This window comes from Nomascus leucogenys, chromosome 17 (genome assembly GCF_006542625.1).
Source record: "Nomascus leucogenys isolate Asia chromosome 17, Asia_NLE_v1, whole genome shotgun sequence".
Classification (NCBI taxonomy): Eukaryota; Metazoa; Chordata; class Mammalia; order Primates; family Hylobatidae; genus Nomascus; species Nomascus leucogenys.
The window spans coordinates 77,161,093-77,180,534 of record NC_044397.1 but is presented as its reverse complement, the minus strand read 5'-3'; the positions used below and the strand labels follow the sequence as shown (position 1 = coordinate 77,180,534).

The 19,442-nt window shown below is 39.8% G+C and overlaps 1 protein-coding gene across 1 annotated transcript in view; it reads right to left on the bottom strand.

Moving 5' to 3' along the window:
* Positions 1–19,442, bottom strand: part of JAZF1 (JAZF zinc finger 1) — a 352,445-nt gene that overhangs the window by 148,954 nt on the left and 184,049 nt on the right. Inside the window, exon 2 of the mRNA XM_030795574.1 lies at positions 13,622–13,694. Coding sequence (XP_030651434.1) covers positions 13,622–13,694 — 73 coding nt within the window. The remainder of the gene's footprint in view (positions 1–13,621; positions 13,695–19,442) is intronic.

Here is a 19,442-nt window from a genome sequence, read left to right as displayed (position 1 = left end):
GGCACAGTTCCTAACAAATGAATCACATCACCCAGCTGTGACAAGACTCACCTCTCCTACCAAGTGTTTTGTGTGAGCAATGCAAACTAATTCTGTTGGAGCAAGCCAAAATGTCACATAAGGGTTGTCCTTTCAGCTTCCCACTGTCCCTCAAGAATATATGGCCTTTCTGGAACACAGTGAGCACACCAAATCAAGTTACAGATGTTACAAGGAAAATCTGGCAGGCAGCCATCTCAGCTTTGTTTCAACTGATGTCCATAAAAATATAGGCTAAGAAAATGGTAGCACGATGCTTGGTGATTGAGACCTACGAGCATGTAACATGTTTATTATGGCATGTATTAAGCCACAAACTTCAGTCTGGGGCTGGGGCACACAGCAGAAGCTTAGTTCTAGTAGACAAGGGAGGAAAATAGGAAGGCATGCCTTGTACTGTAATAAATATGACTGCTTTCAGAAGACCATAAACAGGTGGTTTCATGAAAAAAAAAAAAGTCACTGCTTTTAGATTTAAAAAACATCAAATGCTTCAGGCTTGTTTGTATTTAAAAAAATAGAAAGCCAGTACACACTCAGCTAATTATAGCATTTTTTATGAGGCTATGGCTGACTAAAATCTGGCAAAAATGAGTCCAACTGAAACAGCAAGAGTGAGACTTTGGGAGGATTAAGTGAGGTTTTGGAGTGGGAGGAAATGTGGGAAAGAGGAAGAAAGCTTTCATTAAGCAGCTCACATTCTGGTAGAAGCAGGAAAAAAAAGCATCCAGACTGATTTTATTTTCACTCAAAACAACCTCTTATTCCATACATTTTTACTTTAAATCCCTGAACATGTTTATAATGGCTACTCTGAAGTCATTGTCTTTTTTTTTTTTTTTTTTTTGAGACAGAGTCTTGCTCTGTCACCCAGGCTGGAGTGCAGTGGTGCAATCTCGGCTCACTGCAAGCTCCGCCTCCCGGGTTCATGCCATTCTCCTGCCTCAGCCTCTCCGAGTAGCTGGGACTACAGGCGCCCGCCACCACGTCCGGCTAATTTTTTGTATTTTTAGTAGAGACGGGGTTTCATCGTGGTCTCGATCTCCTGACCTCGTGATCCGCCCGCCTCGGCCTCCCAAAGTGCTGGGATTACAAGCGTGAACCACCGTGCCTGGCCGTCATTGTCTCTTAAATCCAACATCTGGGCTATCTCAGGAAAGATCTCTATTGACTGCTTTGTTTTGTCTAAGGGAAGATTTTCCTACTTCTTTCATGTCTAGTAATTTTTAATTATATATTAGACATTGTGATATCTGATCCATTCCTATGAAGATACTGAGTTTTGTCCTAGCAGGCAGCTCAATTTCATGCTGATCATGTTGAACTTGTATAGGTCTAGACTTATACTTTATTAGAATACATCTCTTAAAAGCCCAAAACGTTTCCCAAGACCCTTTAACTTGTCAGAACTCCAAATTCTGTCTTCTCTGACAATCTTACGTGGGTTTGGTTTTAGGGATCATTGGGGTGCTTTTAGAGCAAGTTATACCCTAGAGCAAAGTCCTTATTTCTAATTTGAAGTCTTTCTGGTATCTCAGTTGAATGACTAGGTGTCCACACATTGTTTCTATACTGGCTGGGCTGGAGTGCAACATGGTTTCTCTGTTCTTGTCTCACCCTTGTGGCAGCCACTCTTTGATAAGACTCACAGTCTTACCCTGAACGTGAGCAACCCACCCTCAGCCATGGACTCACGGAGGATCCTGATATAGATTTTTGGAAAGTCTTCACAGATCCCTCATCTTCACTTGCACCCCCCCCTTCCCTCCACACACAGACACACACAGGCAGATTTCAGCAACTTTAGTTGTGCCGACTCTGATCTCTGCCTCCTCAGTTCAGTGAAGCTGCTGTGCTCTGCCTGGACTCTAGTTTACTCCATTGCAGAAAGGACATTGTCCTCAGACAGTGAGGGCCAGGTAGGTGATCACGGGGCTCACCTCCTAAGCTTCCTTTCTCTCAGGATCACCGTCTTGCACTACTTATTGTCTAGAGCCTGAAAACCATTATGTTGTACATTTGTCCAGTTGTTTATGGTGACAGAAATCATGATGGCAATTTAATTAAATATTTTTATGCTGCATGCCATATGAATGTTGAATAAAAGTTACAATAACATTCCACATAGCTCTCTCAATGCAAATAGGCAGTAGCAGCTCCTGGTTTCACATAAAAGTGTCCCTAGAGTTCTTAGATCATTCATTCTTATTCTTTCATAAACAAATTCATTTATTCATTCAATACTTATTGAGAGTCTTGTATATGACAGACACTGTTCTGGGGGCAGAGACAGGATTCGAACCTAAACAGTCTGACTCATGCTCCTATACTCTTAACCACTACATTGTTCTACTTCTCAAAGAGAGGAGAAATGCATTGGAAATGTGGGAAGAACAGTGATAGTTTCTGAGCAAAAAACAGCTTGGTGTCTGAGCAGGTTAGGAGAAGTAGTTGGGAACACCACTAAAAGAGGTACAAGAGGGAGAATTTGATTGAGTTAGACCATTAGGGCAAAATGTTGTCCTTGTTTTTCCCAGATGATGATGAGTAAAAAGAGTATTCTGTCTTTTGTATCAGAAAAAGAACAAAAAGCCATTCTGAATAAAAGGCTTCAGGGTTCCTTGGGGAAGTTGAGGAAGTAGGTGGAAGTGATATTACTCTAGTGATATTACAATTACCTCAAACTATATACACAACACTACTCCCATCAGATGCTTCAAGAAAAAGTGCTCTGGAATCAGGTACATATGAGAATTATATTATTCCTCTTGGAGACTTAAAATGCGTATCAGCATAGCAGAGGATCTGATAAATCTTATGGTAAAGAAAACCATTTGATTTAACTCAAAATTTCCCAAACATAAAGACCACAGTACCCTACTGTGAGTAAGTGTGTGAGGGCATGAGGGTGTGGGGGTGTTATGTGTGTGTGTTTTTTTGGGGGAGAAAGGTGGGGGAGAGAGAGAGAGGGACAGTGTGAGAATGAGTGCATGTGAAACTGGTGACTATCCCTTGGAATTACTGTTCTATGAAACAGATTTTAGAATTTGCTATCTAATGTCAACAGCAAATACTAGGTTAAATAAAAACCATTTTTAGAGGTCAAGCCTACCATTACTGCACCAAGTAGTGCAGGGAGTCCTACAAAGAGAATCAGGATAGATCTGTAACTAAGTTATAAGAACATAGTATATTTTTGTTAAGTAGTAAATGAAAAGAATCGAGTATAAAAAGGTGCCAATTTGTGCCTAGGTATGACAATTCTTTACATCTTATACTAAATGCTATACATAAATTTTTAAGGTAAAGTTAATTTGCAAACTCCGATTTATGTTATTTTAATAAAAGCATATTTTGCAGAAAATACAGTATAATTAACAGCCGTGGCCAGGTACATTATCATGTCTTATTTTCTTTTCTTTTTTTTTTTTTTAGAAACAGAGTCTTGTTCTATCACCCAGGCTGGAGTGCAGTGGCGCCATCATAGCTAACTAGAGCCTTGAACTCCTGGGCTCAAGCAATCCTCTCATCTCAGCCTCCTAAATAGTTGAGATTACAGGTGTGAGCCACTGTGACTAGGATCATATCTTTAAGTTATGTCAGTTATCCATTTCTGGGGAGCCACAAATTATTACTAAGCTACCTGAACTACTCTGACAATAATCTGAAGGAAACACCCAGGGACAGCCCTATGCTTCTCAGTGACCTTTTTATGGAGACTCACCTGCCTTTGCCCTGCAGCTCCCCTATCCCCTGCCTCTCCCCTATCCCTTGCCTCATTGGTGAGTCACAATGGAGGATAATTTCCTGGGTGCTATGCCCTTTCTTTCCTATTGATTGGAGATGCTAAGGTGTCCTTATCCATTATAGCTGAGGCCTGTTATGCTAGGGTTTGCCTTGCACAGTCAACCTAATTCAGTGGTAGCCATCTGTCATATAGGAATTACTGGTTACCTCTCTCAGAGTTTCCAGCTTCTTCAGTCTCCTACTGTTTCATCTTATTGGGTTGCTAAACCTCTAATTATCTAAGACATGGCAATTATTCTGCTATTATTTTTATGTCTGTTCCCTATGCCCAGGTGTCCTACCCTATTTTTCCAATATTAGATACTCTTTCAAATTCTCCTCTTACTTTTCTATCCTTTAATACTTAACTTTTAACTCTCTGATATCCCAACAGGTCAAGCTACACAGTGACTAGAGCCTAGAGCCTAACTGTGCAGGTTTGAGCCCAGTGCCCCACTGTGTACTATCATTTGCCTTTTTCATTCTCATTTTTTCACAGGTATACTGTGGGGTTTTCCAGAGGCTGTATGACACATAGCACTGCAGCAGATTGGACGCAAAATCCAACATCTAGCTGATGTCCATTAAGTCATTAAAAAGCCCACTATTAAGAAAATCATAGGTTTTTTTCCTACCTGTAAATATCTATTACGTTCAACACATTATGTTCAAGAGTGTAGAGTAATTTTAAATAGGTATATAATGGCAACAATTTTTACTTGACTGTTTTCTTTTTTTTTTTATAATCCAAAAAGCTAGCTCCATTTTAAGGAACCTAACCCTCTGCTGATTGATTAGTCAATGTTATTGCCAAAGAAAGTTTAATCTCAATTTTGAGATGCCCAAATGTCTATCAAGGTTGTTTAAACAGATATTTGAGCAGAAAAATCGTCATTCTTTTCCGGTCTTTACTGCTCAGGAAAATTAGAGTTTATTTCCCCTGGGGGGAAATAAAAATCTCTTATTTGTATAAACATCTTTTTTTTTTAAAAAAGCAACATCTTCTGTCATATTTAGCCTACTGCTGTCAAGCCGATTTTCTTTCACATGACTTAACCCTTATTACTATCATCTTGAATGCATACTGGCTTCATCTGAATTTTGATACTGCATGCTTTCTTTCTCTTATCAAAGGTCCCCAAGACTCCTTTTAGTCATCTTTCCACTATGGCCAGGCTAGTAGTTGTCTGTTGCTTGGCCCTTTTGTTTACTACGTTCCTACAAATACATATCCAAAGTTCCTACTGTGTGGTAAGTTTATGCTCTGAAAGTGGCACTAGAAATCCTGTATGACTGGAGGTGGTAGTAACTTGGGCAACCTTCCACTCAATGTTTCTCTTCACTTAAAAATCACTGGTAAACTTACTGATCCACTATACATGTCTACTTCTCTCCCAGCTGGGATTTGATCTGTCAAATTCCCTATTTTCTCAGGTTTGTAATTATCATGAGGTGCCCAGTTCAAGACCCATCGTCTTCAGATCTAACTTCTAATTTACAGTAAATATAGAAGACAGAGGAACCCATCAAATGACATCTAAAGGAAACAACCAAGAGAAAATCCAGAAGGTAGAAACATTCTGTGGGACAACAAGCCTATCTCTTCAACAAGTTATTGTCAATAAAAGGGACTGCGATTCTCTGAATTGGGATACTAGACTAGACCGACCAGCTATAAAGAACACATTTAGACCACCTGGAGAAAACTGAATATTAGATTAGAAATCTGGGTATTAGATAAGATTTAAACTTACCGAAATGGAAAAGTAGAGATGAATGACTAACAGAGTAGATTACGAAGTAGTATGTACAGCTCTTGATTAAAAATTTATATATGTATTTTTATAAAATGATCTGAAAAATATGAGTTAAAGTTTTAGTAGCAGTGATACCTGGGTGGTGGGAATGTGATGTTTTAATTTGTTTTTACATTTTTGTCTGACTATATTTTCTCATTTTCTATAATGCCTATAGATGGCTGTAATAAAATGTTGTTTTAAAAATTACTCACTTTCTCCGAGACGACTTATCCAAGAAATTTCACACCCACTGATCACGCCCTGACTCTAGAATTCCAGCACATCCTACTGACAGTTTATGCCAAACCAATGCACTTGATTCAAGTTCTCTGGTGGTTTTTGTATGTGGCCCCATCCCTATTCTTTGACTTCTTTTATAGTCCCAAACCATGCTTGGCAAAATATTTGTTACTTTAGTGAGTATAACTCCTATATAGAGGAGGTTCCAAAATGGCCGAACAGGAACTGCTCCAGTCTGCAGCTCCCAGTGTGAGCGATGCAGAACACGGGTGATTTCTGCATTTCCAACTGAGGTACTGGGTTCATCTTACTGGGGCTTGCCAGAGAGTGGGTTCAGCCCATGGAGCAGGGCGGGGCATCACCAGACCTGGGAAGCGCAAGGGGTGGGGGAATTCCCTTTCCTAGCAAAGGGAAGCCATGACAGATGGTACCTGAAAAATCGGGACACTCCTACCCTAATACTGCACTTTTCCAACAGCCTTAGCAAATGGCACACCAGGAGATTATATCCCGCGCCTGGCTTGGAGGGTCCCACACCCACGGAGTCTCACTCACTGCTGGCACAGCAGTCTGAGATCGAACAGCAAGGAGGCAGCAAGGCTGGGGGAGGGGCGTCCGCCATTGCTGAGGCTTGAGTAGGTAAACAAAACGGCCAGGAAGCTCGAACTGGGTGGAGGCCACTGCAGCTCAAGGAGGCCTGCCTGCCTCTGTAGACTGCAACTCTGGGGACAGGGCATAGCTGAATAAAAGGCAGCAAAAACTTCTGCAGACTTAAACATCCCTGTCTGACAGCTTTGAAGAGAGTAGTGGTTCTCCCAGCATGGAGTTTGAGATCTGGGAATGGACAGACTGCCTCCTCAAGTGGGTCCCTGACCCCCGAGTATCCTAACTGGGAGACACCTCCCAGTAGGGGCCAAATGACACCTCATACACCTCTGAGATGAAGCTTCCAGAGGAAGGATCAGGCAGTAACATCTGCCGTCCTGCAATATTTGCTGTTCTGCAGCCTCTGCTGGTGATACCCAGGCAAACAGGGTATGGAGTGGACCTCCAGCAAACTCCAACAGACCTGCAGCTGAGGGTCCTGACTGTTAGAAGGAAAACTAACAAACAGAAAGGACATCCACACCAAAATCCCATCTGTACGTCAGCATCATCAAAGACCAAAGGTAGATAAAACCACAAAGATGGGGAGAAACCAGAGCAGAAAAGATGAAAATTCTAAAAATCAGAGCACCTCTTCTCTTCCAAAGGAATGCAGCTCCTTGCCAGCAACGGAACAAAGGTGGACAGAGAATGACTTTGACGAGCTGAGAGAAGAAGGCTTCAGACGACCGGTAATATAACAAACTTCGAGCTAAAGGAGGATGTTCGAACCCATTGCAAAGAAGCTAAAAACCTTGAAAAAAGATTAGACAAATGGCTAACTAGAATAAATACTGTAGAGAAGCCTTAAATGACCTGATGGAGCTGAAAACCATGGTACAAGAACTACCTGACCAATGCACAAGCTTCAGTAGCTGATTCGATCACCTGCAAGAAAGGGTATCAGTGACCGAAGATCAAATGAATGAAATGAAGCAAGAAGAGAAGTTTAGAGAAAAAAGAGTAAAAAGAAACGAACTAGAGCCTCCAAGAAATATGGGACTAGGTGAAAAGACCAAATCTATGTCTGACTGGTGTACCTGAAAGTGACGGGGAGAATGGAACTAAGTTGGAAAACACTCTGCAGGATATTATCCAGAACTTCTCCAAACTAGTGAGGCAGGCCAACATTCAAATTCAGGAAGTACAGAGAACGCCACAAAGATATTCCTCGAGAAGAGCAACTCCAAGACACATAATTGTCAGATTCACCAAAGTTGAAATGAAGGAAAAAATATTAAGGGCAGCCAGAGAGAAAGGTCTGGTTACCCACAAAGGGAAGCCCATCAGACTAACAGCTGATCTCTCGGCAGAAACTCTACAAGCCAGAAGAGAGTGGGGGCCAATATTCAACATTCTTAAAGAAAAGGATTTTCAACCCAGAATTTCATATCCAGCCAAACTAAGCTTCATAAGTGAAGGAGAAATAAAATCCTTTACAGACAAGAAAATGCTGAGAGATTTTATCACCACCAGGCCTGCCTTACAAGAGCTCCTGAAGGAAGCACTAAACATGGAAAGGAACAACCGGTACCAGCCACTGCAAAAACATGCCAAATTGTAAAGACCATCAAGGCTAGGAAGAAACCGCATCAACTAACGAGCAAAATAACCAGCTAACATCATAATGACAGGATCAAATTCACACATAACAATATTAACCTTAAATGTAACTGGGCCAAATGCTCCAATTAAAAGACACAGACTGGCAAATTGGATTAAAAGTCAAGACCCATCAGCGTGCTGTATTCAGGAGACCCATCTCACGTGCAGAGACACACACAGGCTCAAAATAAAGGGATGGAGGAAGATCTATCAAGCAAATGGAAAACAAAAAAAAAGCAGGGGTTGCAATCCTAGTCTCTGATAAAACAGACTTTAAACCAACAAAGATCAAAAGAGACAAAGAAGGCCATTACATAATGGTAAAGGGATCAATTCAACAAGAAGAGCTAACTATCCTAAATATATATGCACCCAACACAGGATCACCCAGATTCATAAGCAAGTCCTTAGAGACCTACAAAGAGACTTAGACTCCCACACAATAATAATGGGAGACTTTAACACCCCACTGTCAACATTAGACACATCAACGAGACAGAAAGTTAACAAGAATATCCAAGAATTGAACGCAGCTCTGCACCAATGGACCTAATAGACATCTACAGAATTCTCCACCTCAAAATCAACAGAATATACATTTTTCTCAGCACCACATCGCACTTATTCCAAAATTGACCACATAGGTGGAAGTAAAGCAACCCTCAGCAAATGTAAAAGAACAGAAATTATAACAAACTGTCTCTCAGACCACAGTGCAATCAAACTAGAACTCAGGATTAAGACACTCACTCAAAACCACTCAACTACATGGAAACTGAACAACCTGCTCCTGAATGACTACTGGGTACATAACAAAATGAAGGCAGAAATAAAGATGTTCTTTGAAACCAATGAGAACAAAGACACAACATACCAGAATCTCTGGGACACATTTAAAGCAGTGTTTAGAGGGAAATTTATAGCACTAAATGCCCACAAGAGAAAGCAGGAAAGATCTAAAATTGACACCCTAACATCACAATTAAAAGAACCAGAGAAGCAAGAGCAAACACATTCAAAAGCAGAAGGCAAGAAATAACTAAGATCAGAGCAGAACTGAAGAAGATAGAGACACAAAAAACCCTTCAAAAAAATCAATGAATCCAGGAGCTGGTTTTTCGAAAAGATCAACAAAATTGATAGACCACTAACAAGACTAATGAGAAGAAAAGAGAGAAGAATCAAATAGATGCAATAAAAAATGATAAAGGGAGTATCAGCACCGATCCCACAGAAATACAAACTACCATCAGAGAATACTATAAACACCTCTACGCAAATAAACTAGAAAACCTAGAAGAAATGGATAAATTCCTGGACATATACACCCTCCCAAGACTAAACCAGGAAGAAGTTGAATCTCTGAATAGACCAATAACAGGTTCTAAAATTGAGGCAATAATAGTCTACCAACCAAAAAAAGTCCAGGACCAGATGGATTCACAGCTGAATTCTACCAGAGGTACAAAGAGGAACTGGTACCATTCCTTCTGAAACTATTCCAATCAATAGAAAAAGAGGGAATCCTCCCTAATTCATTTTATGATGCCAGGATCATCCTGATAGCAAAGCCTGGCAGAGACACAACAAAAAAAGAGAATTTTAGACCAATATCCCTGATGAACATCGATGTAAAAATCTTCAATAAAATACTGGCAAACCAAATCCAGCAGCACATCAAAAAGCTTATCCACCACCAGCAAGTTGGCTTCATCCCTGGGATGCAAGACTGGTTCAACATATGCAAATCAATAAACGTAATCCAGCATATAAACAGAACCAAAGACAAAAACCACATGATTATCTCAATAGATGCAGTAGAGGCCTTTGACAAAATTCAACAGCCCTTCATGCTAAAAACTCTCAATAAACTAGGTACTGATGGGACATATCTCAAAACAATAAGAGCTATTTATGACAAACCCACAGCCAATATCATACTGAATGGGCAAAAACTGGAAGCATTCCCTTTGAAAACTGGCACAAGACAGGGATGCCCTCTCTCACCACTCCTATTCAACATAGTGTTGGAAGTTCTGGCCAGGGCAATCAGGCAAGAGAAAGAAATAAAGGGTATTTAATTAGGAAAAGAAGAATCAAATTGTCCCTGTTTGCAGATGACACGATTGCATATTTAGAAAACCCCATTATCTCAGCGCAAAATCTCCTTAAGCTGATAAGCAACTTCAGCAAAGTCTCAGGATACAAAATCAATGTGCAAAAATCACAAGCATTCCTATACACCAATAACAGACAGAGAGCCAAATTATGAGTGAACTCCCATTCACAATTGCTTCAAAGAAAATAAAATAACTAGGAATCCAACTTACAACAGATGTGAAGGACCTCTTCAAGGAGAACTACAAACCATTGCTCAACGAAATAAAAGAGGACACAAACAAATGGAAGAACATTCCATGCTCATGGATAGGAAGAATCAATATTGTGAAAATGGCCACACTGCCCAAGGTAATTTATAGACTCAATGTCATCCTCATCAAGCTACCAATGACTTTCTTCACAGAATTGGAAAAAACTACTTTAAAGTTCATATGGAACCAAAAAAGAGCCCACATCGCCAAGTCAATCCTAAGCCAAAAGAACAAAGCTGGAGGCATCACGCTACCTGACTTCAAACTATACTACAAGGCTACAGTAACCAAAACAGCATGGTACTGGTACCAAAACAGAGACATAGATCAATGGAACAGAACAGAGCCCTCAGAAATAATACCACACATCTACAACCATCTGATCTTTGACAAACCTGACAAAAACAAGAAATGGGGAAAGGATTCCCTATTTAATAAATGGTGCTGGGAAAACTGGCTAGCCATATGTAGAAAGCTGAAACTGGATCCCTTCCTTACACCTTACACAAAAATTAATTCAAGATGGATTAAAGACTTACATGTTAGACCTAAAACCATAAAAACCCTAGAAGGAAACCTAGGCAATATCATTCAGGCCACAGGCATGGACAAGGACTTCATGACTAAAACACCAAAAGCAATGGCAACAAAAGTCAAAATTGACAAATGGGATCTAATTAAACTAAAGAGCTTCTGCACAGCAAAAGAAACTACCATCAGAATCAATAGGCAACCTACAGAATGGGAGAAAATTTTTACAATCTACCCATCTGACAAAGGGCTAATATCCAGACTCTACAAAGAACTTAAACAAATTGACAAGAAAAAAATCAAACAACCCCATCAAAAAGTGGGTGAAGGGTATGAACAGACACTTCTCAAAAGAAGACATTTATGCGGCCAACACACACATGAAAAAATGCTCATCATCACTGACCATCAGAAAAATGCAAACCAAAACCACAATGAGGTACCATCTCACACCCATTAGAATGGCAATCATCAAGGAAACAACAGGTGCTGGAGAGGATGTGGAGAAATAGGAACACTTTTACACTGTTGGTGGGACTGTAAACTAGTTCAACCATTGTGGAAGACAGTGTGGTGATTTCTCAAGGATCTAGAACTAGAAATACCATTTGACCCAGACATCCTATTACTGGGCATATACCCAAAGGAGTATAAATCATGCTGCTATAAAGACACATGCACTTGTATGTTTATTGTGGCACTACTCACAATAGCAAAGACTTGGAACCAACCCAAATGTCCATCAATGATAGACTGGATTAAGAAAATGTGGCACATATACACCATGGAATACTATGCAGCCATAAAAAACGATGAGTTCATGTCCTTTGTAGGGACATGGATGAAGCCGGAAACCATCATCCTGAGCAAACTATTTCAAGGACAGAAAACCAAACACTGCATGTTCTCACTCATAGGTGGGAATTGAACAATGAGAACACTTGGACACAGGGTGGGGAACATCACACACTGGGGTCTATTGCAGGGTGGGGGGAGGCAGGAGGGATAGCATTAGGAGATATACCTAATGTAAACGACCAGTTAATGGGTGCAGCACACCAACATGGCACATGTATACATATGTAACAAACCTGCACGTTGTGCACATGTACCCTAGAATTTAAAGTATAAAAAAAAAAACAACTCCTATATAATTAGTAGCTACCTGCTGTCCAACATGGCTGACAATATAAATACAAATAATAAAGGTGAAAATTTCATAGATTCTTATTAGAATATGGCTTAGTATTACACAAATTTGTATATACATAGGTGACATATTTTACCCAAAGTGACAGCCACACTATTAGAAGTCCTATTCAATACCATAATTAATCTATATGCCTGTTCATCCTATTCTCCCATATTAGTAGGCCAATATTATTAGTTATATTAATTCATGTAACTTCAATATATAATTAAAAAATTTCAAAATCCTTGATAATTACAGAAAACAATACTGGCTCTGTAAGAAACCCAGAAAAGTGTATGTCTTTATTTTCATTTGATGTAATTTTAAAGGCGTTGTATTTAACACATGTCAAATACTATTGGTAATGAAAAATTGGAGATATTCCATCTCACTTCTTCTGAAGGCTGACAAGCAAGAAATCCAAGGGAGGTATGCAAATAGATGTTTATGTCAATAAATCCTTTTAAAAACATGTTTCATAGAAGAACCTGAAACTGAACAACAGGTGTCTGTAACTCACAGCACTATCTGGGCAAGAATCAAATAAGTTTTCTAAAAAGGCACTCAAATGAAACAGTACAGATAATTCATTCCCAGCTTTCCACTTCAGACCCTGAACCTCAACTCTGGTACCAAGAGACTAAAAACACTCCTCACCTTCTATAAAAAGACCTATCAATAGAAATTCATTCCCTGAATTATGAGCAGAGAGTTTCTCATTCTCATTAAAAACTAGTTTTGCTTTTACTTTGTCTTTTTTGCTTTGGGACTGTGTGTTTTCTTAACCTAAGTTGATTTCAGTTTCTCTCCAAATATTACTGTCTCCTTAATTATTTGAGTTGGCTGAAACACTAAGTCCTCTTTTAGACCTGATATATCAAGTTTGAAATGGTGCTCTGAAGTTGGGCTCACATGTTCAGTTTAAGTAAAAACTCAAGTTACTCTACAGTTGGGGTCAGTTGTTGAGAATGTTTTTACTAAAAGATGAGCTGCTACTAAATAACTTTCTGATATTAAATTATTTCAATTTATTATATTCTGATATTACAACAATGTTTTGAATTCGTAAAGTACTTCTTCACCTCAGGATTTAAAAGGTTCACTCGAACATAAATCCATTAATCTCCCAAACCGCCCTATGAAGTCAAAAGAGCATATTCTAACTCTGCATATAAAATACTTCCAAAATGAGCTTATAAATCAGTCATGTTTGCAGCATATGCACAGAGCATTACAATTTGACTTCTCCCTAACAAAGAAACAAGAGCATTCCATATACAGGTTGCTTTTAAATAGTTTCATGCAAATATTTTAAGACTGAAAACATTTTTCCACTCTGTTAAAAAAAAACGTATTTAAAAAGTCAATAAGCAGCAGATATGAGGTTGTTATAAATTCTGAAAATGGCTTACCTATTTATGTAACTCAGGGCAACATAGGTTGGCTGCTGTAATTCTTGTTTTTCTAAAACCCGTGGATCTGTATCTGTAATAAAAACACAATTATGATTTTTTTTAGATTTTGCATCAGAATATATGAGGCTACCTAACACAAAGCAACAGAGGCTAAGCAGAGAAAAAGATTAATTTAGTACACCACTTTTTAAAGAAAACTCAGTCGGTAAAGCACATCTGTTCATTCATTCATAAATAACAAGATACTGCATTACTTTTCAAGGGAATTCCAAACATCAACAGTGATAAAATGTCCATCTGTCACACAAACTCTTGCACAATCCCCCTCATAAATATTGGTTTTCACTGCTTACAGTTACAATGTTGGCATCGTTTTTGGTGGTTCATCAGCCTAAGAAAGAAAGTCTCTGTTAATTATGCTCACTTCAATGCTGGAACAAATTAGTTTCCATTGGAAAGCTCCATCAATTTGAAAATCTACTGAGTATTGTTCTTGTTCACGAAACACTTTTCTGCATTTGGATTCGTATTCTGAAGGGCAGTTCTTCTCTTTTTAAAATGTATAATGAGTTTATTATAACTTTTCTAGACTCTCAATCAGAAATTCTCATACTGGTTCAGAGTCAACAAACACTACATTCACCTGAGGACTTTTCCCCTCAAAGAGACAGAATTCAACACCATAGCAACGCTTTATAATGGTGCTTCTCCAGCACAGCACCAAAAAGGTATTTTTCACAGTCAGAAATGTATTCTCAAACTTCTCACATAGAGAAATGACTGTATAAATATATGTATAAACAATGTTTATGTAATAAGGACATACAAGGAAGAAAATGAGCACACAATTTTATTTTCTTAGAAAAATGTTCATAGATTTCACACAGATTTCATTATAAACTCACTTAAAACTATCTCATTATTAGAAACCTTCCAGGTGCACTTGGCAGTAACCCCTTCTTTGATGTAATGACAGATGTTGTTTCCAGCACCTTTGCACAGGAAGTGTTTACTGCACATGGTAGATGTAAGCTATGTCCACTAACTCCAAAGCGCATTAACAGGTGATGGGGGGAGGGAAGCAGATACAGTGGCAGAGAACACGGGTGGCAACAATGACAGCATAAAAATCAATTTACACTGCTTTTAACTCCCAGACTAAAACTGGACAGTAGTACCAGTGTTATTCGTGGTGTTAAAATTAAGAATCTCATGTTCACTTTATTGTTTTTTCTACGCCAAGAATTTCAGGGACACACTATTCAGAAATCCTGCTTCCTGGGTCTTTGCCACTGCAGGTCCCTGAAAGCCAAATTCTGAAACAAGAGACAAAGATTCTCTGAATGGCTCCATCAAGTCGAGTCTGAAGGTTTTGGCAGTGCAAATGAGAACAGATCAGTAGCTCTGTGCTTCCTCAGTCCACATGCAACTGAGGCTATTCCTCGATCTCTGGCCTAGGGATAAAAGGAGTGGTTCTCTAAATACAAGAAAACTACCCTTCGAGGGGAAATGCAGTTTTCAAATGCAACTCTTACTCACACTCATTTAAATTTGCTGTAATCCCAACATATATCCATGCTTCTGAGAGGAAGATACTCACTGGAGGAGACAGTAGAACAATGTTCAACAAGGAAAGGTGTTTTGTCCAAAGAAATTGCGCATTGGTATGCTGGGTGGGCCATGTGTGCAAATGGTGACTGACATGCCAATCCTACAAGGTCTTTCTAGGTGCTTAATGAGGTAAGAAACAAGAAATTAGAGATAAAAACCATGAAAATGAAAAGCAAGGAGGAAGATATGAAAGAACAGGGCAATGTAGAAAATTTCTCAAGTGCTCACAAAATGATGTCACCGCAAGTTTAGGTACTGATGATCAAAGGGCTTGCTTTTGAGACCGTGGCCTTAACTTGAATCGCTAAAAACCTCCTTCAAAGAGATATCTGGTGCATGATTTAATAAGGTATATTATTTTGAAAGAAAAGGGCACCATTTGGAGTCTAAAATTTGTGTATAAAGGAGAAAAAGGGCCCATAAACATTTTTATAATCTTTTGCTTGTCTTCATTCCTGTAACTGACATTCCCCAACCTAACAATATTCCCACAAACCATCTTCTAAAGATTTCCTTTGTTCCCAAATTATATAATTTCTAAAATGCTCTAAATATTACCTCTCCAGACTACCTTTTTATTTTCTCCCATGTGTATGTGTACAAAGATACATTTGTATTATCCTTTTCCTTCTTCGAGCTCTAGAATCTCTTCGGGAAATGGGAAGGAAGTATGTTATATAAATGTCTACAATTTTGACGCTCAAATAAATGGAGTCAGCTCCTGCTGGTCACAGAAACTGCATCTTGTGATCTTGATTTACAAAAAATCAAGAATGTTTAGCACTTTATTTGCAAAGCAAGGTTTTAAAGTTTTGTTTTCTTAATTTGCTTCATCATCTTCCACAACCTATTCTAGACTTAGGCTCACATATCCTCAAATTGTAAGTGGGAAACAGACTTCTGGAAGCTTCCAAACACCACCCTCTCCATCACAAAAAAAACAAAAACAAAAAAAAACACCATTTGGAAGCACCTCAGGTAGGATTCTGCTTTTTCTAGAATGTACTCTGGTAACCAACAAGACAGCAGAACTTCTAGACAGACATCCACCAGGTCCCCAAATCTCCTTTTCAAACAAATCTTAAGCAACCTTTAGAATATCCATTAAAGCGCTGAAATCTTAAAATGAAATTAGGCACTTGGTGCCACAAATCAGGAGAAGCCTGCACCAGTGCTACCAGAGGAGTAAAATCAGCTGCTGGTCACAAATAAATGTCGGTTCTGTCACTTGCTTCCTGGTTGGCTGGTGTGTGGGGATTATGACTCACCATTTTATGGATTTAATTATGCCATTGAGCACTTCACATTCAGTAAAAGTATAATAGCTGCCTTCACTATTTCTCCCTCCCTGACAGAAATGTAACTGTCTGATGCTAAAAACTCTCCACAGGATAGGAGGAGAGAGACAAGAGAGTATGATTTTCAGAGCAGGACAGATCCCCACGTCCTGCACAATGACATACTCCTCATGAGGATTATATGAGGGCAGAAAGGATACAATCAGAACAAACTGGAAAGAGTAACACTATTCATTAGTCGTTACTAAATCCAACAGGAACAACTTCCTTATACCATGCCACATTGTTCAGACATTTTTTGAACATGATAAATCGCTACACTAAGGAATAGAATATGAAATGAGATGGCCACGGTACACATTTATGGTGCCAATAAAAATTGTAGCCAATAACATTGGCTACAATTGCCCAGAGATATAATCCACCTCAGCAAATGGTCTATGGAATAAAAGCACTTGGTTTTTTCATAACCACACGAGGCTCCTTAAGCTTGCAATTTGGCAAGAGAGTAAGCATTTCTATAACGTGGCTGTCAACAGCCACATAACAACATTCGACCACTTTCGTATCACTAAGAAGTGACAGGAAGATAAACTCAAACTTCAACTTTTTTTTTTAGCAGGGCAGGGTAGGGCCAAACACAGCACTGACAGAGATTATGACGCTGTTTTCTGCCCTAGACTACTCCTTGCACAGTCCCTTGCATACTCACAGATTTCAGGTTGACTGGAGGCTAAAATAATTCACATATTAAAATATATTTTAAAATACCCAAGTGATAAACACCTATACTAGCTTATTTCAAAGTTTCTAAAACATAGCATTCTTGACATTAGATGGCAATGTGTCTATCTTTAACTCAGGGGATGAGATTCTGAATGCACAGCTCTATTACAAGGACTTGGCTATGTAACACTAGACACGGGTACAAATTGAAAGCTTTCTGTAGCTCCTGTGGTCCTAGTAACTTAGGGTTTTACAGACTCAATTACATTGCGAAGGGCTGGGGGTCACAGCACTAGCTCCCATTCTTCTCAAGTGACAAGGAAACAGCAAGGCGGATAGCAGAAATAAGGAAAGGACAGCATTCAGACCCTTCTCAGTAGGAACTGGAACTGCAACGTGACCAAGGAAAGGCGACCACCACAGACCACCTTGTTGTCTCTGTGAAGCCCATGTTGATCGGCTTTGTTGTCTCCAGCACTGGAACCAATGGCCATCAAGCATCAGGACTGCCACAGTTCTGAAGAATAGCCTTTTGCAGTGCTCTTGTCAAGTCTAAACGAAAACTCTATCAGGGTTATTTGCCTGGTCAAGTGAGGCTAATTAATGAGCTCTTGGGCTTTGGCTATGCTTTAGCTGGTCTACATTTTATAACCTGGATTACTTATAATGTAAGAAAGCCAGAAACCCCGCACAATGTCTCAACAAAACTAGGGAGGCCTCTAAGGGCAATGTGCTATTCACAGGCTGGGAGGTAGCAGTGTGGGGAAGATGTGATATCACACCGTTTGAGAACTTGTTCAAATTCGATATCCTCCAAACACCAGGTTCTTTTTTAACTGTGTACAGCAACAGTGGGAGGCCTGAGAGGATGTGGGTGGGAAGGTAGTGGGGGATTTGCAGTGTTGGAAGACCCTGGGGAGGCAAATGCCCACCCAGCCAGATGAGTAATTTTGAAGATCTGGGCTGGATACAACACTTTTCTTGGGAATCAGCAACAACTAATGGGTGCTGTCCGTTCTTGGCCTTCCCCCAGCTATCGAACTTGTGAAGCCACAGAGTTGTAGACTTTGTTCAGCACAGCCTTCCACAACATTCCGTGTGGAGTTTGCTGCATCCTCCTCTTCCTCACTCTGCACCACTGTGTTCCTAGTACTAGCACTGCAATTATGCCCCTGCAGGGATGTTATCCAGGCATATCCTCTCCTCCTTCCACACTTTTCAGAGGTGAAGAACTTGTCTCAACTTCTTTCATTTCTCTAGCACTCAGCTCAGTGCCCTGCATGTAGGAGATGAAAAGTAATTGCTGAAGGAATACACTGAGCCATTATTTTTATAATGAGAAAATTGAAGGCTTTTGCTTACAGGTAGCAGCTTCATCAAAGGCATTTGTTTCCTTCACCATCCAAAGCCCCACTGAAATAGAAATGAATGAATAAAAAACTAACCAAGGATAGAAGAATGGCAGCAGAGGCATCAGGAAGTAAGTTATTTGAACTAGTGTTTTGGAAAATGGAAAACCCATACAGGAGTAGACAAAGACCTAGAGTAGATACAGTCTCAAGTACCTGCAGTGGGGGAGACCCACAGCCAGGATCTGAAGCCCCTGCAGAAACCCTGATAGGCCCCAGACTTAGAGGTGTCAGGTATGGCAAAAGCAAGTGGGGGAAAGTTCAGGTCTGAAAATAGGGGAGTTGTTTAAAAGGTTGATTATCCAGGGACACTAAAGCAGGACACCAACCATAGTGGAGGGAGGAGAGGAGAGAGTGCAGGGCTGAAAACAGGGGAGTTAAAATGGAAATATGCCAACTCCACTGCTCCCAATAACAATGGTAACCAGTCAGGAGGATTCCTCTCTGATTCAGTTAAGTGGGTGTGGAGAAAATACCGCCAATGCCAACATCTGGTGATTCCTTAATTAAACGATCTCCCTACAGTTAAGTGCATGGTCAACAAGCTCCATCCATGCTTCTACCCAGAGCCTCCTAGCAGCTTTTTATTGCTGTGATATATTTTCTTAAGAGTCAAAGTCTTGCTCTATTGCTCAGGCTGGAGTACAATGGTGGAATCAGACCATAGCTCACTGCAGCCTCAAACTCTGGGCTCCTGCCTCACCCTCTTGAGCAGATAGGACTGCAGGTATGCACCACCATAGCTGAGCAATAGTTCTATTTTTTTTTTTTTTT